Raw genomic sequence first — 25,603 nt, 5'->3', positions numbered from 1 at the left:
GGTACCATTAAGAAGTACCTGAGTTGAAGAAGATGCCAAGAGGCCACTCATAATGTCACGCCATCTCGATCCAAAACCCAATTTACCAAGCACCTCTAGAAGGAACGACCAATTTGCCGAATCAAAAAGCCTTAGTAATGTCCAATTTAAGTAGGATTCTAGGCTCCTTTTTGGGAGTCCAAGAATCTTACCGTTTGTTGGACCAACATAAGTTATCTTGTATGAATCGATTCTTGATAAAAGCACTTTGATTAGGGGAGACCATGTGATCAAGGTGACTTGCCAATCTATTTGCAAGGATTTTAGTCACCAACTTAGCAAAGCTGAGAACTAGGCTAATAGCTCTGAAATCCTTCACATATCAGCCTCTGTCTTCTTCTACTGAATCATTCCACAAGAAATTGGCCATATGAGTATTTAGCAATTTCATTGCCTATTTTAGAAACATAATAAAAGAGAGCAAATAAACAGGGATACTAGCAAGATAGGTTTGAATGAGCATGGCTCTAGCAGCAAGGGATATGAGTTTCCCCCTCCATACTGCTATTCTTTTGAGAACTTTAGCTACTAAGGGTTGTATGTCCTCCCTAGATAGGTTTTTATAATGTAAAGGAACACCTAAGTATTTCATAGGTAGAGACCCCACAGCAGGATAAAATGTGTGCAAACCTATTTGCTTCATCTACTTCTAAATTCATAAAGACTACCTCACTCTTGTGGAAATTGACTCTCATTTCTGATAATTGTCCATACCACATTAAGATACACTTAAGGTTTCTGAGAGCTGAATCCTTAGCTTTAGAAAATAGGATTGTGTCATCTGCATATTGCAGTGAGACAATCCCTCCCATGCTAAAATCATCTAACAGGCCCTTGACTAAGCCCCTATTAATAGCTCTATCTGTCATCCTTGATAGGCCATCTCCTACAAGATTGAAGAGCAAAGGAGAGATAAAGGATCCCCTTGCCTCAAACCTTTTCCTAGTTTAAAGAAGGAACTTTCTTCCCAAATATCTAATGAGCCTCCTATCACTATTTGTTTGATCCACTTTATCCAAAGGAGGTCGAAATTCCTATCCTGCAACATATCAAAGAAGAATTGCCATCTGACCCTATCATATGCTTTTTCAAAGTCCAACTTTAGAATGACCCCTGGTTCACCACTCTTATGTATACTATGCACTAACTCATGGGCCACTACCACACTCTCTAGGATACATCTACCTTTAATAAAGGCAGATTGATTGTTGCTCAGAATTATCTGAGAAACAGGACTTAATGTACCGGTCAGCAGTTTGGAAAATATTTTAAAACTACAGTTTAACAAACTAATATGCCTAAATAGTTTCATGTTTGTTGCATCACCTACTTTAGGAATTAGAGTAACTAGGGAAAAATTCAATCTACTGAGATCTAATTCAACTTTATGAAAACCTTCAAACATAGCTAGCAGGTCAGTCTTAACTAGATTCCAAAATTTTTGGTAGAAAAGAAAAGAGAGGCCATCTGAGCCTAGGACTTTTGGTCAAACTACCCGTACTTAGCATCTACATGCAGCCAGCGATATTGTTAGCTCAAAAATCAGAGTTAAGAGCCATTAGAGATAAGGATTTCATAGTACAAGGATAAATGTATATGGGACTAACTTTTAAGGTTGGTTGAGGTCTTATACACTTTAGATGCTCGCTCTAAGCTATTTTAATTATAGTTTAAAATTCGTTAGCAATCCTTAGAATTATTAGGTGGTGTTATTGAGATCCTGCAAGACCTAAAATGCATTTTTTTGACTCATGATTGATATAAATATTCACTTGGGCCATACTTGATCATCAGTGATAGACAAAGAGATGAAAGGCAGACAGAGAGGCGGTGTGCCCGTAGTTACTGGTGGTGTTGCTAGTTGTACATCATTGGCATGGTTGATGATGGCACCAAGATTGTAGGAGAAGGGAGGCCCACTCTAACATATGGTTATAGTTCATTCAATCTTGGATTATGGATGTGTAGTGTAGTATGATGTTGGTCGTAGTGTGCATATATAGATGACATGGTGATGAAACTTAGCTTTGGTGTCTAGGATTTGCGAATTTGTGGGTTTGGGGTAGAGATGTCAATGGGAAGTCCCTCAGGGGACAGCTCTCCATCCTAATCCCTGTGAAGAGAAAATTTCATGTCCCGTCCCCTTCTAGGGAATTTATTCCTGAGGGAACCCGTCCTTGTTATGAAATACAACATTTGAAGAGAAAAAGCTAATCCATGGTGTCAAATCAATATAAATCAAACAAGCAAAGATTCTATATCACAAGAGACACCTAGTTTAGGGTATAATTTCCTATTTATACTAGGCTATGCATTGATCTTTTGTGGGATTTTAATAGAGTAAGAGCATAATTTAGAGTAAGAGCGTTTCGCGAGGCGAATAGGTGGTTCGCCATCCTTGTCATGTCCCTGCAAAACCATATAGAATTGATCCCCCCCCCCGCATTTAAGTGGGGACTAAAACGACCTCATCCCTGTCCTCTATTAGGAGAATTCCTTGTGGGGAATCGAGGATCAGGGCCCCTTTGCCATCTTTAGTTTTGGGATGTCATGTTGGAGAATTTGGGATTTTCTCTTAAGGTTCTTTGTTAATCATGTGTGAGATCAATGTGAACCACATAGTTATGGTGGGTTGTTGAAGTTGATGAATTGAAATGTATCATTTGTTTGTTCATGGTTGTTGATTAGAGAATTTGATGCTCTGGACATGATAAATTGTGTAGGTGGCAGTGCTCCGATCATCTAAGGATGCATGTAAATGAGAAGGTGTCATGGTTTGATCATTGTGAGGTTGACACTTAGCCACTACACTAGTTCGATGATTTCATAGAAGAGCTAGCCGCTAGGCTATATATACAAAGACAAAATAGTTGAACTATAAGTCCCAACCAAAGCACAAAACCAAATGGAATAGGAACTCACCTTGGAGCTAGGACAGACATAGAAGTAGCGACAACAGTTCTCGGTGGTCATTTCCTTCAACACCTTCACCACCATGTTATATTACACTCATTGCACACAATAAGAGGAAGGTCCGCCATCCCATTTTGTCCAGACAAACTTGATGAACTCCACTCCCCTTGCAAGGCATGGACCACCCAACAGAGAAGCTCAAGAAATTAGAGGGAACATGATTGTAGAACCAATATTGGTGCCACTTTCGTAGCATCTTCATGATGACCCACTCTAGCGGTGACCTCCTCATGTTCTAGCGCGAGTATGACATCAGCCTTCTCTAGCATGCTGGCATGGCCAAGTATCACTCCACCATAACACCATTGAACTCAGGCCAAGCTGTCACCACAGACATTGTCACCCTTTGTAGTACTGGAGCCTCACTAGGGCACTCCACTGCCTCATTGTGATGTGTCCGAACCTAGCATATGTAGTTCAATACATCTACCTCATCTTGCATGATCCTTGCAAGCGGCACCTTGCATTGATTAAGAGGATCCTCCTCTATGCGACTATGCCAAGGGCACCCTCTCCATCAGCTTTCACATTGTTGTTAGTCATACCAACTCCTAGCAATGCACTTCGAAGATGATTAGGCTAGTTGTCCTGACTTGTGGCATTCTAGTTCAAGTTTTTGCATCTTCCTCAACAACAATCTAGTGTGTCTTGGTCTATCAAATGCCATACCATTGTCTCCTGCTCTAGTGTGGAAGCGGAGTACTGCACAGCTGCCAATGCCATTGCCAAGTGTTGCTGGTTGTGATAGGTACATCAGGAGATCCACATCTCGATTACTTCGGCGATGATCATCTATCGTGAGAAAGTGAGTGTGTTGTCTATATGATAGTCAACCCCATCCATCACCATCGCACGAAGCACATCGAGATTGACATTCACTTAATCCGTGGAAAGGTTTCCTTGGGCCACTTCCTAGTCCTTCATGTCTTGTTAGCACACCAAATAATCTGCAGATATGATGATGGAAGGGCGACTTATATGGTTATTTACTGACTTTAGATCCAATACGTGTGTTATGTGGTCCTACTGCTATGATTTCTTGAGGGTATTAGGCATTATGTATAGCCTAACCTTGTTGTAGTATTCTTTTGTGTACATGGCTATATATGTGAAAGTCATCCCCCAATGGGTGTGTGGTATTCTCTGGTACCTTTCTACATACTAAAACAAAATCAAAATTTAAAGAAAGTGTTTTAAAGAAGAGATCAAGAAACAAAGAAAATAACAAAATTACAATTGAGCTTTTAGCCATGCATGACCCTATTAGCTAGGGGTAGACCTTTTTTGTTCCAACCAAAGCAAAATCTATCGTGATGATCGAATTGCATTCAATTGTTGTATGTGTGCATGAAGATTTGATCATTTGTGACTGTCCAACTGCTCCAATGAAGTAAATTTCTTCTTATGTACATGCTTACTAGAAAAGGCAACCATATAGCTGAATATTATTAAATCATAACATCAAAACCATATCTAAAGGCGACCATATAACTTACTAGAAAAGGCAACTATATGCCTTACTTGTTTTAATGGAGGCATGTGCCTGAAAACACTAGTGAAAGCAAATATTTATATTAATATTATTTTCTTTGTTGACATTTAAAAGAATGTTGCTCTAGAAAAAGATAAAATATGTAGTTTGTAGTACTCCCTCTGTCCTCAAGTATTTGAACATGTAGAGCCATCTTAAGTCATTTTTTAAAATTTGACCAACTTTGTAGAGAAAAACATCAATATCACACAAGTCCATACTACTCTTTACTCCAACACATCCATTTTCAATTCCTGTTGCCTCCCAAGCATATCCTGAATCAGCATATTATTCTCTACACATGTAGATAAGGGCTTTGCTGCGATACTCCTAAATAATTGTGAGTTGTCTATTTATTTCAGAGTCACTTGTTACCTTTTAGAAGGTAATAGATGAAATGTATATTTATTTATTTTCTTGTTTTAGAAAATAGGATAAATAAGAAAAGTTTTAGATATAAAAAATATTTTCCTAGATTTGATTGATGCATGCATGATCTCATTGATATAGTAACTCCATTTTTATTTTAGGGTGTGCTTGCATGGTTGTTGAGGGGTTAGGGTGTATGTTCGTGTACGTGATCTGCGTGTGTGTATGTGGCTAGTGTATACATGCATGTTTGATTGACATGGGTAACTTTAGTGGATAACGTGTTAGTGCAGGTAACATTTTATTATTTGTAACTTTTAGATACAACAAGTCTTTTGATCCGACAAGTTAAACTTTCTTAAGTTCGATCATGTTTATACAAAATAGTATGAATAATTATTTGTTGAAATAGATTTAATATGAAAACATATTTTATAGTTATTCTGATGATACTTACTCAACATCATAAATATTTTATTTTTTGTGTACAAATTTAATCAAGTTTAGATTTATTTGATTCTCCAAGAAGTGACAATATTTTTCTTGACCGAGGGAGTAATCTCTTGTAATATTTCTATAGTGCTCATAGACATAGAAGAAGAACAAAAAATTGTTTTGAGTTGACAGTGAGGTCAAATTCCTGCTCAATATTTGCACAGTGCCACAAATTTTTCCCGCACACAAATGGTTTGAACCAGGTTATCGATCATATAAAAAAAAGAAAAACACATTGATATTGAACTATTCTCTCTTCAAACCTTACACAATGTATAATACAATATGCAATAGAAAAATGTCATTTGTATAAGGAAATGAACATGATTAGGGAATAGATGGACATTTCCATTTTGGGAGGCATGCATGATTTCCGCCTCCTGTTATTAGGGGCATGCAGAGGAAGTTTTTTGTTTTTTATATTATTTAATTTATTAAATAATTTATAAAATTTGAAAAAATGAACGGCTCTCCAGGAAGGTAAAGGGTATACCTTAATAAACAGAGTATTGTGGCTCCCATTCATGGGCAGACTCTTCTAAGCTAGAATTGATTACGAGTGGATCTCTTTGAACTGATGAAACTTTTAGTAGTGTTAAAAAAAGATTAAAGAATAAATAAGAGGGACACCTAAATGGCAGCTAAGATAGTAGTTGAATGAAACAGTACTGTACAGCATATGGATACAGATAGGGATGAAAACGGTATGGATATTTTCCGACCGCATTCGAGACCGAATTCGTTTAGATGGATTCAGATCTGTTCGTATTCGAGTCTGAATATTCAACATCCGATTCCGTATCCGTATTCAAATACTTAAATCGTATAACATCCAATCCTATCTTATCCGACATGGTTGATATTATCCGTATTCGAATCCGAATTCGACCAGAAATATGAAAACAAATATGAATATATGATATCAAGTAATAGGTACTATAAATAAGAAAATGTTTGGTGCCAACCACATTCTTTGTGGTAAGAGCATCCCCAACCGTTTTGCATAATTGGTTTGGCAAATGAGAGAGTTTGCCAAGTCTCAAAATAATATGGCAAAGGTGAAAAGAGGCAATCTCCAATGGTTTGGCATTAATCACTTCGCGCCAATTTCCCAATGCCAAGTGTGAACAGGTTTGGCATATATGCCAATCCTTCCTCTCTTTTTGCCAAGTTAACAAAATTGCAAAGTCTAAATGTCAAACCGTTGGATAAGTGTTTTTAAGACTTTTTTGCAAATACATGAATGCAAAGCTTATTTGCAAAACGGTTGGGGATGCTCTAAGGTAACCAAAAAAACTAAAAACATGCTTAGAAGTTATAATATGCAATGCATATCATCATGCATAATGTAAATTGTTTTGTAAAAACTCATAAAAAATTGATAAATTTCAATTGCATGTCCACTAGAAGACAAATTCTCGTGTGAATATTTATGAATTTTGAATCCTAACTTTTGCGATAAAGTACATCTATGAATGTGCATTGTTTCAATTTTCTTTCCAAACTTTGAAGTGTGTTTTTTACTTTTCCACTTAGAAAGTTATCTGTGTTTGCACCGAATATGTTCCCCTTTAAAAAATTTGGGCTCACTTAAACGATTTTACTTTATTTATCTAAATGCTCGATCAGTTGCCAGGGTCAGGACCCACCAAATGGCATAAAATAAAAATCTGAAGCAGAGAGGTCTAGATGCCGGCATGCTATCTTCAGAAACATATCCCTATCAAGTTGTACCCATACATGCATCATGCATGGCCCATTGTTCGCTTAAAACCTTGCGGTATCAAGGAGCGATACATATTGCAAATAAACAAGCTACTATCAAAAAGTTTTGCTGGGAAGAGCATACAATATTGTAGAAAAGCATGTCCCATCCAGTGCAGCGCAAAGTGCATATATATGAAATCAGTGAAAAGACGCGCAGAAAGAGATGGCAAGCGCAGAATAATTACTTTGGGCCGGCCTTGCTTGAAAAGGTGTTTTCTTAGACAACACTCTCTGTGAGGATCAAGCTAGGTAGACGAGATGTCACAAGTTCTTTCGCAGGGAAGCCATTAGTAGTGCGGCAGGCTACTCCATCTCCACTAATAAAATGCAATCAGATTCTTCACCTGTTACACCAACAAACCCATTCTCTGGACAGCACGAGAACAACAAGTGATTTGTTTATTGATACTCCCAGCTTTGAAAGTTGAAGCTATTGGAATTCAAAGCTTGAGAATGAGTCTCTCTCCCTAGCAGCCTAGCTGAAAGATTGTTTTAGAGATAGATTATACACTCAGCTTTTATGGAAATCAAGAGTGGGGTACAATCACAGCTGTGCTCTGTGGAGATATATATATATATATATATATATATAGCACATATCCATCATGTCAAAAGTAACAGAAATCTGAAAACAAAAGATGAATAGGTAGCCTAAGTTTCTAAATAATCTGTGCATATATCTACGCATGTCGAAGGAGAAGATGTGCCACCAACCGTTTCTAAATTATACATAGTCGTAGCTGAGGAAGTTTGTGTGTACACAACACGGATGACTGCTTTTTACCTGAAAACTCTCAAGAGAGAACAAATTGCAACCATCATGACAAATAAACAGAATAAGTTTCAGGCGAATTTCAGCCCTGTTAATAGGCCTACATTTTTTTGTTGCGAAGAGAAAACAAAAGGCATCAAACCTGTCACAACATGTATATATATCTTTCATTCGGTCCTCTTCTAGAGACTAGAGTTGCAGCAAAACTCAACGCCGTCCATGTCCATTGGTTAAGTTGGCGCTGATGTCCCTATTGGCCACCAACCAACCGGACCGGTCATGAGATCGATGAGAGTACAAGATGGGGGGCCACTGCTGGAGCTCATGAGATGAGCTAGGTCTCATCAGGACCGACCCTCCTCCTCCTCTGGCGTCGCCCCTTCTTTTCCTTCCAAGAACACCAGGTAGGTATCCCCATGCATCCATCGCCTCAGATAGTGCTAGTGCTAGCTTCCTGGTTCAGTTCAATTCAATTCAATTGAATTCAGCAGTTTTCTCTACAGTTTTTAGTTTCTTGGTCCTCGCATCTCGTTTTGGTCTGAGGTTGCTACCTTTTTTTGGTCGTGTTTTGGGAGTTTGAAGTTGTACAGTTGCAGATGAAATCTTGTTGCATTATCTAAAGAAATCACTAGTACAATTTATAAACGATAGCATACATATATATATGGCTCTTCTGTGTCTGTATGTATTGTGGTTGTAGCTTCAACTCACTGACTTTTTGTTACTAGAAGAGAGAGTGTGTAATCATCGGTAACTTAGGCACAGGTTTTCAATTGTGATTTCTAGAAAATTAATTTCTAGATGGTGTGCATGTAACATGCTCCACAATGACCGTGTTTTAGTTCTGCGTGTACTAGTAAAACTTATATATTGAGGTTGTTCTTCCTGCTTTCGTTTCAATGAAATTGATAAGGCAGTCTTGTGATAAGTGGTATTGGTTCCAAGAAAACAAAACAAAACTTATGGTTGTTCACTACTACCTGATCCTAGTGAAAGAGCAGGGGACAAGACAACTTCAACCTTCTTTAAGAACCAACAACCCTGACGCTAGATCGTTGTGTGTGTGTGTGCGCGCGCGCATCTGCCGATTGTTCTTACAAATTATATATACCCTGCTTGGCATATATACCTTTATAATGAATTCATTTCTCATCTACTCAGGCTCTAGTGAAAGGGAAGCTCAGTCTCACACTGACTTGAAGACAACTGCTGTCGAAGTAATTCCTTTTATTTTGTATAGATAAGGATTTTATCTGAGAGTGGTTAAAACGTTTTGGCTTAGTTGTTAAGTTATAACAAATGCCTTCCACTACGATGGATGCAAATGCAATCCAGAAGCTCTATGAGGTCTGTAAAGTATCATTATCTGAGAAAGGGCCTCTATCTTCTGAATCTGTCGACAATGTCCGTGCTGTATTAGGTATGAACTGCCTTCAATTCCTTTTTGGTTCTGATGATTACATAAGCTTAGGAACATCCCACATAAAGGATGCAAAATCGATATGAACCAAGAAAAATCTGGTGTTGTTATTGTTTTTCTTACTATTGGTTATATATAAATCTTTCTGGCAGACATGATTACCCCGGCAGATGTTGGCCTTGAGTGCGAAGCTGAAGCTGTGCGTGTTTGGAGGAGTCCACGGGCCCTGAGTAGGAAAAGAGTTTTTCATTCCAGCCCGGCCATCAGATACCGTCATATTTACGAGTGCAAAAGCTTCTCAGTAAGCCCAATAAAAAGATTTTGCATTTCCACTGCCAAATACTGTATTTGGTTTTCACATCACACTGCAGCATTGAAGTGTTTGTCAGATCTCCACCATTACTATATTATTGCATACATACGACACTGATGTAAGATTTACTCCCACATTATACCGGCCTGCAGATTGGAATATTTTGCATACCAGCATCATCCATCATCCCACTCCACAACCATCCTGGAATGACTGTACTCAGCAAAATTTTATATGGCACGGCGCATGTCAAATCATATGACTGGATTGACACAGCTGAATCTCTTAACTTATCAAAAGGTAGAATTTTCTTAAACCATGATGAAATTTTTAAAGATGAATCTGAATCAAGTACTGCATTTACCTGTCTCAATAACATGGTTTTTATTGTTTGGATTTAAACCTGCATTAAGTCCTCTGGTATATGTTTTCTACCAACTGACTGCACACTTCTCTTTTTTTGTAATCACAGTGAGACCTGCCAAGGTTGTAAGAGACGGTGAAATGTCTGCGCCTTGTGGAGCGATGGTTCTTCATCCAGAAGGCGGTGGCAACATCCACGCCTTGAGAGCCATTACTCCCTGCGCCATCCTGGACATTTTGACGCCCCCATACTCTTCAGAGGATGGGAGGCACTGCTCCTACTTCCGTAGATGCCCAAGATCAGACCCATCGGGTTAGTTAGTTTCAGATCTTGTCCGAATATGTATATTGACACTGCATTGCTGCATTTCACTGATTGTTGTCTTTGCTGTGGTTTTTTTTTCCAGGCGTTTTATTGAACCGAAGAAAGGGATCTGAGTTTGTGTGGCTGGAAGAATACCAGCCACATGATAACTTTATCATTAGAAGGGACCTGTACACGGGACCTGCTTTAAAGTTATGATGAGAAAGAAGATCATGCTCCCAACAATATATATATATATATATATATATATATATATATATATATATGCTTCCCTTAATTAGCTTCTTAAGTTATCGATTGAGAGGCCTTTAGTTGTGCAAAGCATTTCATTTCCCCTTACTGCTTTGCACTTTTATTTATATTACAGACAGTTAACTATTATGCACGTACGGTCTGGTGTATGTATTTTAAGATAATGTTATTGTACATTTCATGATGTAACTCACTGACAGAACATTATTTATATAATTATATGAAAAGTGAAAGGCATTTTGAGCCTTCCTTTGGATACAGACCTCTCTCTTGGAATTACTGTTTTTTTTAGAAAGGAGTTTCCTCTGCTTTTGTGAAAGCTGTAAAGTTTACAAGGTATCAGGGGTACTGATTGCAACACCAGCTTACAAGATGGCATTTTAGGCCTCAATCACACACTGAAACTGTTCTATTACAATTAAATTTCCCCAATGTCTGAGATAGAGCAAGGTCGCTGTCCATTCCATCCAGTCGAGGATGATCTCTCTGATCTCTTTTTTTTTAAAGGACGGCAAAAGCTTTGTCGCAAATTTTATTAGACAATAGAAAATAAAATGAAACTGTACAAGCAAAGCAAAAACAAAACAATTTATAACTCGGACATCATGACCCCAAACGTCGACTCTACTTAGCGTAATAAGTTGGTGGTGTCTCTACCCACACATCTGCTCAGCAGATAAGCTGGGGACCTGAAGAAAAAGAAAGCCTGTATCCACACTTCAGTCAGCCCAGTGCCTCCTGCTGAAACTGCACCTCCACTGCCCTTGATTGATATCATCTTTACACAAACCCGCTACCTGCTTGGATTCAAAGCTCTTTGCTGGATAGTTCGTCAGTTTCTTTCCTTCTAAATATTCCACCAAAAGTAGATTATTATCCCATCAAACTTCCGTCTTTGATTTTTGTCCACCTTTCTCCTGCGTTTTCGCCAGTACTGATGCAGTGATCCACTTGTGTTCACTGTGTTCAAAACCGACAGATGGAACCATAGCTTGATGACTTGATCTCCCTGATCTCATCTACCCTTTCCTTCTCCTTTGGCTTGAGTACAACAGACCGCTTCTGCAAAAATAATAAAGACAAAAACATCACATTAGAAGGGTTACTACTTACTAGGAAAGATCTTCTCGATCGCCAACTTTTTGCGTCTGCTCCAAACAGCCCAGGCTAGACATGCAAAAAGAAAGAGCAATGTTGTTTGAGGGAGATGAAGCTTGCTGTGGATCTAATTAACTTCAAGTGAATTAAGTCTAGCCTACCAATTGCATGCCTCTCTCAATGTTCATGCTTGCAACATAAACAACAATTCATATGTGTCCTTTGTAGCCCTTCTTTAGAACTGTTGCAGCTTGTAGTTTGTTGTCAAAGAATTGCCATAGAAACACTTTGATTTTCATAGGAATCCTACATAGCCTATGGATCCAAAGAAACAGGGTCGTTTTCAAAGGACAGGAGAGGTCGCCGTCAGACGTCCTGAGGGACATCAAAGACACAGCAAGCTGCTGAGCTTTAGCTCGACTCCAGACGGCTGCTCCACCTGCAGTTGGTTCTCTAGGTAGTGAGTAATCCCTTTTCTGTTTCCTTGCCCTGAGGCAGCTTAGGCTGTTTTTCAGGGAACGCTCCTCGCACGTGTACGCTAATATTATGCTTCTTCCTTAATATTAATCAAAGCCGGAGTTTTTCCGGATCTTTCTAAAAAAAATACATATGCTTCATGCTCCTGCACTTCCGCTAGCTTCAACAACTGCCATGTGCAATGATCTTGTCGAAAACAAGTGTGGTTTCTCCGCACTCCAACTTATTTCATCCTCTCTGTTAGAATCCATGATCATGTCTTCCAATTGTTCCATTAATTGCTTCCATGCATTCTTTTCACTCTCAATTAACGATCTTCTAAAGTTAACCAGCCAACCCTCGCCTTCTTCAAATCAATATGCAGCTACCATAGCCATCGGTCTATCTCATATTCTATATAGCTCAGGGTATATACAACTCCTTTAGAGGAGTATTACCCATCCATATGTGTCCCGCCAAAAAAGGTATTGCGCCATTCTCTCTTGGAATTACTGTAAGCAATGAACTTGAGGAAATAAATTTGGGGTTAGTAGTGATAGATTATGTAAAGTTTGGGAGATAGCCATGCATGCATGAATCCGAGTTCGATTGCAGAAGATGCTTGTGGCTAGCGTTGAGCACAACCGGAGAGATTGGAACAAGGTTTGTAAGATTAAATAAAAAATTTAAAGCCTAACAGGTATGGGTTACAATTATAAAGGCATGTAGTAATAGTTCGGTAAGGCTTACAAGAGCAACGTCCTAGAAGCGCTAGTAGACACATGAATTTTACTGTTGCCTATCATTTTTAGGTGATTTCCGAAACACTTACTAGTAGGACGGAGAGCACTACAACTTTTGAACCTCATATATAGAAATCTATTTTTCAGCGATGGTACGGTTCTCTTGAACAAACCACTCACTAAAAGTGTATCTTTTTTCAGGAACAATATTCTTAAGTAGTTTGATCCTAGCAATCTCTCATTTCTCAAGGTGGTAGTCTTAAAGAACCGCCTCATGGAAAATTATTTAGGACGAATTACCCCGAAAAATACTCAATATAAAACTTTTTTCTACCTATCAAATGTTCACCGTACGCTCCCAATCCGCAAGCCCCTCCATCCTTGAGCTCGTGAATGTACACAATACACTCTCAACCCACAAAAGCCCCTCCATCCTTAAGCTCAATTGGAGACAAAAAAAAAATCCGATAATAAAGTGGAAGGTTTTGCCTTTTAAATTCTTTGAAAGAGCTGTCTTTAAGAGGTAAGATTATGCCATCTCTAATGTCTTTTTAAATTTGACTTATACACTGGAGAAAACAAGGGGGCTAGCAGGGGCAGTGCCCTCCCCCAAGTATAGTGATTCATTTAAATACTTATATAGATATTGATGTTTATAATACAAAAAATAACAATTTTACCTTTTTTTGTAAAATATGATGATTTTGGTAAGAAATAGTGTAATTTTTTTAAAAAAAATTCTTCAAACATATCATTATGTATATTTTATCACACTAAAAAATACGATCATATTTGTTCGACACCCTTAATCAGAATCGTTGGTTCCGCCACTGGATATATTTGTAACTTAATTAGGTTTTCATCTAGAGAGGTAGGATGGTTAATTTCCCATTTTGATATTAATTTGGGCTGTTTTTTTCAATTTAATTGTATGGATTAGGCTCATATGGTTCTATAGTTATTTTGTCAAATTTTCTTGCTTCTTGTAGAATTTATAGGATTTTTCTTATAATATACTCCCTTTATACCTATAAATGAAGTCGTTTTGGACAAGGTTTGGGTCAAACATGAGAATGTAAATCATGAATAACTTTTAAGTTGTTGAGTTTGAAAATGTGAAAACTATATGAATATATTTGTCTTGAAAATACTTTCATAAAAATATACATGTATCATTTTTTGATAAATATTTTTATAAAACAAGAAGTCAAAGTTAGGTTTTGAAGACCGTGTCATTGTTCTAAACGACTTTTTTTATGGGCATGGAGGGAGTACTAAGGCCTTGTTTAGTTCACCCCAAAAATAAAAAAAATAAAGATTCTCCGTCACATCGAATCTTACGACATATGCATGGAGCATTAAATATAGATGAAAACAAAAACTAATTGCACAATTTGCCTATAAATCGCGAGATGTATCTTTCAAGCTTAGTTACGCTATGATTGGACAATGTTTGTCAAATAAAAACAAAAGTGCTACCGTATTAAAATCTAAAAACTTTTTAGATCTAAACAAGCCCTAACACAAGCAAAATTTCTAGTCTTAGGATACATAGTTTTTCAAAAATATGATGTCACAAAATTATAATTTTGATAAGCTAAAGAGATACAAAACTATAATAAAAAAGAGGTCGTGAATTAAGTTTCTAAAACTTCAAAAAAGTATTTTGACAAAGACAAAACCATCTTTATATAAACAAATATGATTTGTTATATCGAAGCACCCTACAACTTGAAAATCAAAACATTTTGCAAAATTTCAGCATTTCTCCAATATTTTGAGAATACTTTGCATCCAAACAAGGCTTTAACCACAAATCCGCGGTTCAGCCAAGGGTGTATCTGCAAAAACCCACACGCGCACGTCTCTTCTTCCTCGTCGAATCGCGCGTATCTCTGCTCCACAACCTTCTTGATTTTCTGAAGCTCGGGCGGGATCTCGTCTCGCCTCTGCCTCTGCCTATCACTATGGCGCCGCGGGGCCACCACCTGGCGGAGGTGGCCCTCCTCGCCTCCGCCTCGGCGGACCTCGCAGCCACAGGCGCCGGCGAGAGGGAGGGGTGGCTGGACGACCCCGCCGTCCTCCCGTCGCTCGGGCCCCGCGCGCGCGCCCTCGCCGTAGCCAGCGCGGCGCGGTCCGTGCTCGTGATCGTCCCGGTAGTAGGAGGTGGAGGCGGCGGGGTCACGGTGAAGCCTGCGTTGGGGCCCGACGAGGGCCGAATCTCCGCCGTTGAGTGGGTCCCGCTCGCCGGGGAGGACGACGCAGATGGGGACGAGGGGGTGGCCGTGGCGGTCGGCACAGACGCTGGGTGGCTACTGTTCTACTCTCTCGCCGGCGATCTACTGCACAAGCAGGTCGCCCATATTATCCCATCCATCTGGATCTCCGTGCATACAGAGTTCTGAGAAATTTTTCTGATTTCGGTGCTATTTTTGATGTGGCATTCGTATAATTTTTCAGAATGTCAGGCTGTTTTTTTCCCTTCCAGTTTTGCTATATCATGCTCGGGTGAAAAACTTCAATAATTTATTGTTCACGTGACAAAATACTCTTACTAGTATCACATAAGTTCCAAAGATATTATTCTAATATGTGAGATTTTAGCAGTACATTTCCGAATGTAGTTTCAGTCTCCAGGTGGCTGTGTAAACTGCCACAATAGTTTTGTTTCCCTGAGAAATTGGTTTCATTAGCATTTATGTGTTTTTCGGTGATATTAGAATGCACAATGAAGGCTTCCTAGTTCCTATGGTATTATTGAAATTATTATATTATAGGCACAAAGAAGCGATAAGCTTAGATGATTTCACAGGCACTATTTTTCTTTTATATACACAGTACACTTATGTTTGGTTATTATTTCTAATCCAATGTGTTCAGTTCAGTACAACATAACTGTATGTTTTCTTCGGTAATAGTAATACTAAGAGTCCAAGACATTATTGTACAGGAAAACACGATGCTTTGTCTATTGATACAGTTTATTATGTAGGAAAAACATGCATCGTAGTGCAAACAGAAGATGCTCTGCTTAGATGCCTTCTACTTTTCTTGACTATGCTGTCTATCTCTAACCTTTAGCAAACATGAATATTCGTTTTGTTTTTTCCCTTGATGGTAATAATTGCAGTCCTTGAATTTGTTTATTTCAGAGTATATATCCTGCAAAGATACTGAAACTCAACTTTCGTGAGAGGAAGGAGAACGCTTGGGAAGATTCAGGCTCAGATGAACTTTCTGCAGTGTTTCCTGGTGTTATTGCACGCTTTGATGGTGCTGATCTTCAGGTTTGTGTGAAACCCTCACCCTCTATTTCTGTATAAGAACTAGAGAATTTGGTGCTCACTGCTCAGTTACCAATGATGGTCAGGCTCTCTGTGCATGTTCAATGATAATAACTGATTTCTTGGTTGCTCACAGAGCATTCTTAAAAAAACATTTCAAGATGTGAAATCACGCCTGTGGAAAGATAAGTTTGAAGAGCAAGATGCTGAGGATGAGGAAACTTTTGGACGGATACCCTTCCAGATTTGGAATGTAAGCAAGTTCAGTTCATGTGCTGATGCTGCAATTGTTGGTCTGATGCCACCTCCCTTGTTAGAACTTCAGGTGACTTACGGCGCATCATTCTTCTATTGTTGTTAGATATAACTGTTACATGAACTTGTTATTTTGCCTTTACCATTTGGTTTTATCATATCCTGATTCTCTTAAAAGCTACCTTTAGTGGAAGTTTTCTGAAGCCACGATTATATTGAATTCAGCTGCTTTTATATTGCTGGGCAGTCAAGTCAGCGCCACTACTGTGCCATCACAGTTGGAGAGGATGCTGTAGTTTCAGCATATAGGTGAGTTTCACTACGCAATGGGTTCCACATTTCTATTTGAGGTGATCATGTGAACTTACATTATGAGTTCTATGGATATGGTGTGTCCAAGACATGACAGTGCCTGTATTATTCATGTGCAACTGTACTTTGTGTATTATGTTTCACAGTTCAATTATATTGCAAGTTTGCAACAGAAAACTAGCTATGATAGCTTCCATTCACATTTGAATTGCAATGAATCCATACTATTGTTTCTCTAGATGTTGGCTTTGGAAAGTTAGCGGATGATGTTGCCATATTATTAGTTTCACACATCTTCTTACTTGTTATTCTGTAGGCTATCAGAAGATAGAAGCAGGTCAATTGTTGGAGCTATTTTGTCAAGAGGTGTAGCTGCAACATTTTCGACAATATCATCTTTGTCCAGAATACTATGGCGGAGTGAGCCATCACCACCTAAAAAGTCACGGCCAAAGCCTCAGTCCTTTGCAAAAAGTAATGGCTGAATAAGTTTCAATATCCTTAAAATATATACTGAAATTTATTACTAACTGTCACATAAACTACAGCATCGCCCCTCACCTGCTTGAAAGACTCCCCAAGGAAGGGAGAACGGCTTACACTCTCTCCGAGTGGTACACTGGCTGCTATAACTGATTCACTTGGGCGGATACTACTGCTGGACACCCAGGCCCTTGTGGCTGTACGGTTATGGAAGGTGATCTCCTGAGTTAAATCTTATTTTATTCTTAATAATTAATCTAAAAGAAATAATGAACCACTGAGTAATATATAGTTTCCAATAGTAAGACTAAAGTGTTGTTGTGTGGTTTTTAGTTTTGGATTAGTTTCTTGTAAATGTTTCATCTATCACCTTGTGGAACTTGAACTTAAACCCAACAAAACAACATGCATGAGAAAAAGAAAAAGGCAAAGATGGGACAGTAAAATGGGCTTATCCCTTTTCAAATAGTGTAAAGAACTTGTCTGCCATGCTGGGATTAATATTTTTTGAATTGCTGGGCGGTACTGTCCTATAATAGTTGTAAATCATGGTAGGATCAGGAAAATGCACATAGAAAATACTGTGGTATAAATGCCATTCTCACATCTGATCCAATTGAGCATGATTTGCAATGGATATTGTGAGAGTAGCAAACCATAGCAATCATGTGCAGTTCTCTGATCACTGTTGCAACCAATCTTTAAGTAGCTGTTAATGGTATTTGGATAATAAATTGCCATAAGCACATGAATATCTGATTTCAAGTTGTGTTGATAAATAAATTGTTACCGAATCCTCAAAAAAGGATAAAGTGTAGCCAAGGACTATGATGTTTTCATCCACTTTCATTTTACTTTGTGCCTAAATGGTTGAAGTTCATTGCTTAGCACCAGAGCCCAGTACAAGTCATTTGCACCAGAACCTTGATAATGCAGAGTGTTACCTTTTGCATATATCTCAAAACCAGTCTACCTTTTGGATTGTCATTTTTTATTTTCTATTATTTTACTGTACAATTTTATAGGGCTATCGTGACGCTTCATGTCTATTCGTGGAAATGCTTCTGAACAAAGACAAGGCTTTGTTAAGGTCGATGCACATAGAATACACAAAGAGTGACTATTGTTTGTGTTTAGCAATTCATGCCCCGCGGAAAGGAATAATAGAGGTAAGTGTCATTGTTGACTGACATTCTTGGGGTGGTTTGATTTTCTGTTGGTATTTAATCACTTAGAAGAATATGGAATTAATTACATATTTTGTTCTAAGGGTATTTACTTTCTGGTAAAGCCTTATGGTATTTTGGCCTTATGTATTGTCAGGTTTGGAAGATGCGGACCGGATCACGCGTCCTAACCATCCCATGCCCCAAAGGAAGCAGAATCTTGCAACCCTCAGCGAGGCTCTCAACACAGTCATTCTCATCTTCCTATTCCCCGCTGGAGGTTTACTTGTTCAATGGAGACTCTGGGCAATTGTCAGTTTTGAATAGACACATTGGATGAATTGTTTGTTTCTTTTGTTGTATTAAATTGTTACTGCCAAGTGCTGTACAGAAATACTTGTTTTGTGATAGTGTTTACGATTTTGTTAATCAAGAAAAAAAAGGGTGCCTCAGTCTGAGGAACCAGCAACGGGTGGATGAAAAAACCGGAAGCAGACATGAACGCTGGGAGGGGAGGGATGAAGAAAAAAAATAATAGGAGAGAAAACTTTCTTATTTCTAGCCCGTGGGAACTGGGAATTTTACCATCGCCGGGGCACTTGTGGGCTACCGGAACAGCCTGATCGGACGTCCCTTCTCTTTCCCATTCAATTGGTCGTTACATTTCTCTTCCCCCCACATGGAACACTTTAATACTCTTATCACTTGGCTGAAAAACCATGACTAAAAATACAATTTGCTAATTTATTGTGAGAGAAAAACACTACTGAATGACTGTCGGATAGTTTTTTTTGGCCAAATTCAATTGATCATGGAGGGTGGGGAGCAATGGAAGCCCTGGTCCAGTGGTGAAGAAGTCATTTGGGACTAAGAATGAAAGGTGGAGCAGGAACAAGTGAGCAAATGAGTTTCCTACCAAGGCCAAGAAATTCTCTAGCAAAGAGGGATGTGAAGAAAAAGCTCTCCCAACGAAGACACAATTAAATGCTACTTTTAATTCGTGGAAGTTTTTGTATATGTAGTCAGGGAACATAAACTTGTTTGGCGTTCTACCAGTAAGGCTTATTTGCCTCGATGATGCATGTATGTAAGAGCCTTGTATGGATGCTACGAAAGAACTGTTCTGTTGCATTCGCCGTTCATTGTACATGCTGTGGCTGTAACTTAGTTCCATTACGTAAAAACTGCACATGCTCTTATTACCGATGCTTATACTGTTTCTGGAGAAATGGTAATTAGTTCTATTACCTAAAAATTGTATATGCTCTTATTACCGATGCTTATTATACTGTTTGTGCAGAAATGGTAAAATTTCATTATTACAAATGTTGCACATAGTTTACACTTGTGACATTTTCATTTCATTATTGATCATCTCATTCTTTTGCACAAAACTGAGAGACATTGGTTCACAAAATTGATTTATTGCATTGCTCTGGTTCATTGCAGTTTACAAGAACATTAGCCAATGCACAACTGTGCACCTCCTGAACAACAGCAGAACTCACAATTTTTTTTTTACACACAATTCAAACCAAAGAGATAATTGGGTTTTTGCCATTCTCAAACTTAAGTTTCGCCTGTTTGCCATCCCGCACAATTGGGATTAGCCCAATTTCCATTCTCAAATTGGTGCCACGCTAGAATGCCATTTGCACCTATTCTCACCAAATTAATCATTGTTTCTAATTTTCCGCACAAAGCATTCTAGCATCTGCTGCCTTTTCACAATGATAGCGATGACCATTTGCTGCATCAACAGAAGTTGCTTAGCACAAAGCATTCTAAGGGATACCCTAACATAAGCTGCATATTATAAAGCATACACGGTGAAATCAGTTCAAGTCTGAATTACATGTTTTGATATTGTAGACTTATCAGTTCTTGCATTGCATGGTATACACAGCATGAAAAACACAGTTGAAATCTGAACTGCAGATCCAGATATTGTAGAGGTTTTTTTTTTTTCAAAAGGAGGGATATTGCAAACTATCAGCTCTCGCACTGCATAGTATACACAGCATGAAAACAGAATTGGAATCTGAACTACATTACTGTTTAAATTGTCATGAAAAAAGACAACATACAGGGAAAAACTTAACTATGATTTGCTTAAGTTCAGGAACTGGCAGCAAGCCTAGACTTCCCAACAATAAAACCCTAGTTGAGCATTATGTTTGAATCAACATCAATTCACACCTAAAGTGGAACAAAGCATGCACTAGAAGTACACTAGCAGGTAGCTTTAACTCATAAAATTTCAACACTAACAAACCTTTACAATTTTGGTAACATATCAAGTTCAAAGTACTTACATGGCGATCCAGCTTATCAGTAAGTCCACCATGGCTGGGTATGCTCTCCCCAGAATCCTGAAAAGTACACACAGAAATCAGGATGAGCTTCTGAGAATGAAATATCTTCCTGACAGGTGATATCAAACATTAACCATCCTAAATGCTCCTTGAATCCAATCCACTAGCAAAAAACCCTCTAACTCGCACACGAAAACAAAGATTTCCTTTCATTAATAGTTAAATACCAGCAATGTACATGAAAATGAAGAAATGTTAACAAACTTTTTTTAAAAAAAAATGTTAACAAACTGTGTACTGGCCTGGCTGACTTACTTCAGTTGCCCAACTATCAGCAAACATGAGGTATTCACATGGAAGCATCTCCACTTGGCATCTATCTTCCTAAATACGCCTAGCGAAATAATGCATAACTCTGTTGGAAATCTCATGGAACAACTAATTAGGTTCCCTCCTATAGTTGAACACTTCAGATGGTTGTTTCACATGCACACCCATCTCACCCAGCAGCGAAAACATCACATAATTCTGTTGATATGAAATATCATCTTCAGCAACATGACCAGGCTCACTTGATCTTACAAGGCTCATCCCCACATCTTTATCCACTACTTTCTCCTTCATCACCTTCCTCACTTTTTCAACATCATCCCATCTTCCTTCCGCGGCATAAATGTTTGACAGAAGCACGTAGGAGCTGAACTCTGTTGGCCTCATTTCAATCAGCTTAGTTCCAATAAATTCTCCAAGTTTGGAGCTGTCCTGAGTTCGAGAGGCTGATATTAGGGCACCCCATAATGCAGGTGACACCTTTGCCTGCAAATTCTTGATGAGCTTCTCTGAGTCTCTGAGCAGTCCAGCACGACCAAGGAGGTCCATCATACAGCCAAAGTGCTCAGCCTTGGGCTCAATATTGTAGAACCTGACCATCCTATCAAAACACCACCAGCCTTCAAGCACCAAGCCTCCATGGGCACAGGAGCTCAAGATGCAGATGAAAGTCGTCTCATTTGGCTGAGGCCCATTCTTCTCCATCTCCATGAACAACTCAAGGGCCTTCTCACTGAGCCCATGCAACCCATACCCGATGATCATTGAGTTCCAGGATGCAACACTCTTTTCGGTCATAGAATCAAATATCTCCTTTGCTGTCCCCATCACCCCACACTTGGCATACATTGTCAGCATAGCAGTAAGCAGTAGTACGTCAGGAATAAGTCTCTCCCACCTCTCACGAACCAAGCGATGCACCCATCTTCCCCTCTCAAGATCACCCAGGTTCCCACAGGCTGTGAAAACGCTCACAAATGTCTTCTCATTTGGTTTGCATTCCCCCACAGCCATCATCGCATCAAACAGATTCAAACACTCACGCCAGTCCTTCACCTTTGCGTATAGCGCAACAATGACATTCCATGACACAGTGCTCCTTCTCGGCATGCCATCGAAAACCATTCTTGCCATCTCAATGTCCCCAGTCTGGGCATACCCATCCAGCATCGAGTTCCATGACACAACATCCCTCACAGGCATTACATCAAACATCTTCTTGGCGTTCTCCATGTCCCCATGCTGCGCATACCCAGCAAGCATTGAGTTCCATGTAACCACGTCCCTCTCGGGCATTCCATCAAATAGCTCCCTGGCGTTGGCCATATCTCCCTCCACCGCGTACCCAGACAACATGGAATTGTACGTGACGAGATCCCGCTCCGGCATTTCGTCGAACAGGCGCCGCGCCGCCGGGAGGAGGCCCATGCGGAGGCAGGAGCGGAGGAGAGTGTTCCAGGTCACGGTGTCGGGGCGGGGGATGTCGGCGAGGAGGCGGCGCGCGGAGGCCGTGGAGCCGTTGGAGAGGTAGAGAGAGAGGAGGGAGTTGGCGAGGCGGAGGTCAGAGGGGAGGTGGCCAGAGGACACGGCGAGGGCGTGGAGCGCGCAGGCGGCGGGGAGGGAGTGGGCGCGGTGGTGCTTGGCGGAGGAGAGGAGCAGGAGCGTGAGGTGGTCGGGCGGGAGGAGGCGGAGGAGGGCCGGGAGGCGGCGGGCGTGGACGTGCGGGAGGAGGGAGTTGAGGAGGCGGGAGGCGAGCGCGGGGTGGGAGGAAGAGAGCCCGGAGGTGAGGACCACTGCCATGGACTGGAGGAGCAGGCGGCGCGGCGTGGTCGGCCCAGCGGCGGCGCGGAGACGCGGCAGCAGGGCGGTGATCGCCGGCGGTGAGCGGCGGCGCGTGTGGCCCGGTGTTGGGGAAGGCATCGGACGTTGTGGCGGGAATCGGAGCTCGGAATGTATTTGCTCCCTGCCTCCACCCTGACCAGGCTCCACAGGGCTAGGTTGAACATGTTTGGTTGCTTGACTTACCTCTTAGGTCTTGTTTATTTCACTCAAAAAAACAAAATCTTTTCAAGATTCTCCGTAATCTTTGCGACACATACATAGAGCATTAAATATAGATAAAAATAAAAACTAATTGCACAGTTTGTCCGTAGATCACGAGACGAATCTTTTAAGCCTAGTTACTGCATAATTAGACAATGTTTGTCAAATAAAAACAAAAGTACTACAGTGTCAAAATCCAAAAAAAAATTTAATCTAAACAAGGCCTATAGCCAAGGCATGGTAAGGCAAAATCGGTCCGTTAGCCAGGCTCCAGAAGAACGTGATAGAGATTGGGCTAGGTTGAACATGTTTGTTTTTTTGGGAGCTAGGCTTGCACCAGCTCGCTGTGCTGTTCCCATCACCTCTTCGCAACGAAACAAGTCGTCGCGCTCGCGCTCGGTGGCTGATGACGCCACTGGCACCGACGACTTCTCTCTCTCTGCTCTCTGCTTTCTTCCTGGAAACTCGCCACCAGCACCAATGGAACACACAGCAGGGGCGGTCGGATCTGAGGCAAGGCTCCTCCGGTCTCTCCTCTCTCCCTGGGAGCGTGTGTAGCCATACTCCTGCGCATAGAAGGTGGAGCAGCTCGGCGAGGACGACGAACCGCTGCGTCTCCCCCACCGCGGCGACCTTCCCGCCGGTACCCGAACCTGTACCCGAGCGTGACGGCGTTTGTGAGCGTGGACGCTAGGATGACGAGCACCTGGAATGACTACGAGAACTCGAGCCACAGGAACGCCATGGCGACGGAGGCAGCGTGCGCGAACACCCGCGCCGTGGTGCCATGCGCGGTCGGAGCACCACAAACATGCCACGCGCCGCGTGGAGGTACCAGGAGAGGTAGTAGGCGTAGGACCAGGAAAAGACACGGCCGGAGGAGCGGGTGCCCGGAGGGAAGCAGAGGAGCCACCATAGCGAGGTGGTGCGGCTCCGCCCGCGCCACGACCACTACGTGTCGCGTATCTCGACTACCACTGATAGCAGCGTCCCCACAAAGATGGCTGATGATGTGGACCTAGTGGGACGGCGAGCGGCGCGCGGTAGCGCTTGGGAGGGTGGAAGGCGGTGGCGGCGGCGAGGCTCAGTGTGGCATCCAGGGCCAGGCAGAGGATGATGTAGGCGGCGAGGGAGCTGAGGAGGGCCAGGCATAGAAGGTGTTTGAGGAATTGCTAAACTTACCTAACCTCAGATGTGGTGATTCTATCTAAGAAACCCAACTAACCAAACAAAAACTTCCTGAAGCACGTCTCATGTTTGCACACAACCAAACACGCGCTGGTTGGCTAGTTGGGACCAGGCCTGACCTGCCCAGGCTAAGTTTTCTGACCAGGCTCCAAGAAACCGATGAACCAAACACACCCTATATGTACTGTATTTGATACGCAAAATGAAACATTGGAGTGAACAAGAGCATGTCCAGTTGTCCACAATAACTGGGGTGCAGGCACTCCGTTATAAAAATAACAAAAATCGGGTTGAATAATTTAGGTTTTAAGAAATTTGGGTTTCCAAATTTTTTATTCAAAATTTGTCTTGAGGAAATAACATCTTTTTTTGCGAACCTAAGTTACTCAGCCATGAATTAAAAATGTAAATTAAATGAATGACTATGTATCTATGGCTTAATAAAACCATAAAGGCTATAATGACCGTGCACATGATGAATCACAAGTAATATGGATGCCATAAAAACATAGATCTATGTGTTATAATCGAATTATAGAAGGGGCTATCGGCACTATCAAAACATAAAAAGATTCATGGATACTTCATAATTTGTGCTATGTACCACTTTTTTAGGGGCGGAGGTTGATATATGGCTAATCTTGGATGCCATGCCATAGCGACAATGATAATGATGTATATACCTAGATCTCTAGGTCACAATCAAATTATAATAAAGTCATCTCTATTAAGATGTGTTGGTGCAAAAGCTGATCTGCAAACACAAAGGGCTAATACCCGATTCAAACGTTAAGGCGTGCCAGCCGATTTGACCTTATAATCGACAAAGGTGATAACTTGAACACTTTGGTCCCGACAACAGCGATGCGTCCGGATGTCACGGCCAAGAGGTGATCACGCGGAACTCGAGAACACGCCGAGTTTGACTCGACGAATTCCTAAGAACTCGTAGTAAAAAGAAAATATGACGAAGTCGTCGAAAAAGTAGATGCTGTAGTATGAGTAAAAACTTGTGTTAGATTGATTGATATATTTTTTATTACATTGCCTTAGGGTCTACATTTATACCCTGTTCAAAGGAATTACAACCAGACATGACTAGGACTCAAATTCCAAATTAACATTTATACCCTGTTCAAAGGAATTACAACAAGACACGACTAGGACTCGAATTCCAAATTAAACAAAAACAAACTCTAATAACTAAGGAAAACATTAGACTACCCCCGTAACCGATCGGGACACTGCCACGCATCAATCGGCAGCCTCCGTCCCTTTCTTCAGAGTCATCGGCAGACCACCTATCACAGC

General features: G+C 40.6%; 3 protein-coding genes across 3 annotated transcripts; 2 read left to right on the top strand and 1 right to left on the bottom strand.

Annotated features, from left to right (window-relative positions):
• LOC110432411 (plant cysteine oxidase 5-like) lies at positions 8,120–10,752 on the top strand. The gene is made up of 6 exons (XM_021452778.1): positions 8,120–8,350; positions 9,108–9,366; positions 9,519–9,667; positions 9,832–9,979; positions 10,152–10,355; positions 10,450–10,752. The coding sequence occupies exons 2-6, from the start codon at positions 9,246–9,248 to the stop codon at positions 10,563–10,565; spliced, it is 738 nt and encodes a 245-aa protein (XP_021308453.1). The 5' UTR covers positions 8,120–8,350; positions 9,108–9,245; the 3' UTR covers positions 10,566–10,752.
• Positions 14,781–18,885, top strand: LOC8065480 (rab3 GTPase-activating protein non-catalytic subunit). The gene is made up of 8 exons (XM_002462135.2): positions 14,781–15,270; positions 16,069–16,203; positions 16,337–16,525; positions 16,703–16,764; positions 17,084–17,241; positions 17,316–17,464; positions 18,276–18,419; positions 18,574–18,885. Exons 1-8 carry the CDS (start codon positions 14,884–14,886, stop codon positions 18,754–18,756), a joined length of 1,407 nt encoding a protein of 468 aa, XP_002462180.1. The 5' UTR covers positions 14,781–14,883; the 3' UTR covers positions 18,757–18,885.
• On the bottom strand, positions 19,821–23,089 carry LOC8065479 (pentatricopeptide repeat-containing protein At4g02750). The gene is made up of 3 exons (XM_021454038.1): positions 21,047–23,089; positions 20,732–20,788; positions 19,821–20,166 (listed from the first exon to the last, which is right to left on the bottom strand). Exon 1 carries the CDS (start codon positions 22,979–22,981, stop codon positions 21,170–21,172), a length of 1,812 nt encoding a protein of 603 aa, XP_021309713.1. The 5' UTR covers positions 22,982–23,089; the 3' UTR covers positions 19,821–20,166; positions 20,732–20,788; positions 21,047–21,169.

Source organism: Sorghum bicolor, chromosome 2, assembly GCF_000003195.3.
Source record: "Sorghum bicolor cultivar BTx623 chromosome 2, Sorghum_bicolor_NCBIv3, whole genome shotgun sequence".
NCBI lineage: Eukaryota > Viridiplantae > Streptophyta > Magnoliopsida > Poales > Poaceae > Sorghum > Sorghum bicolor.
Note: the sequence above shows the minus strand (reverse complement) of the source record. Positions and strands in the feature narration are given on the sequence as shown.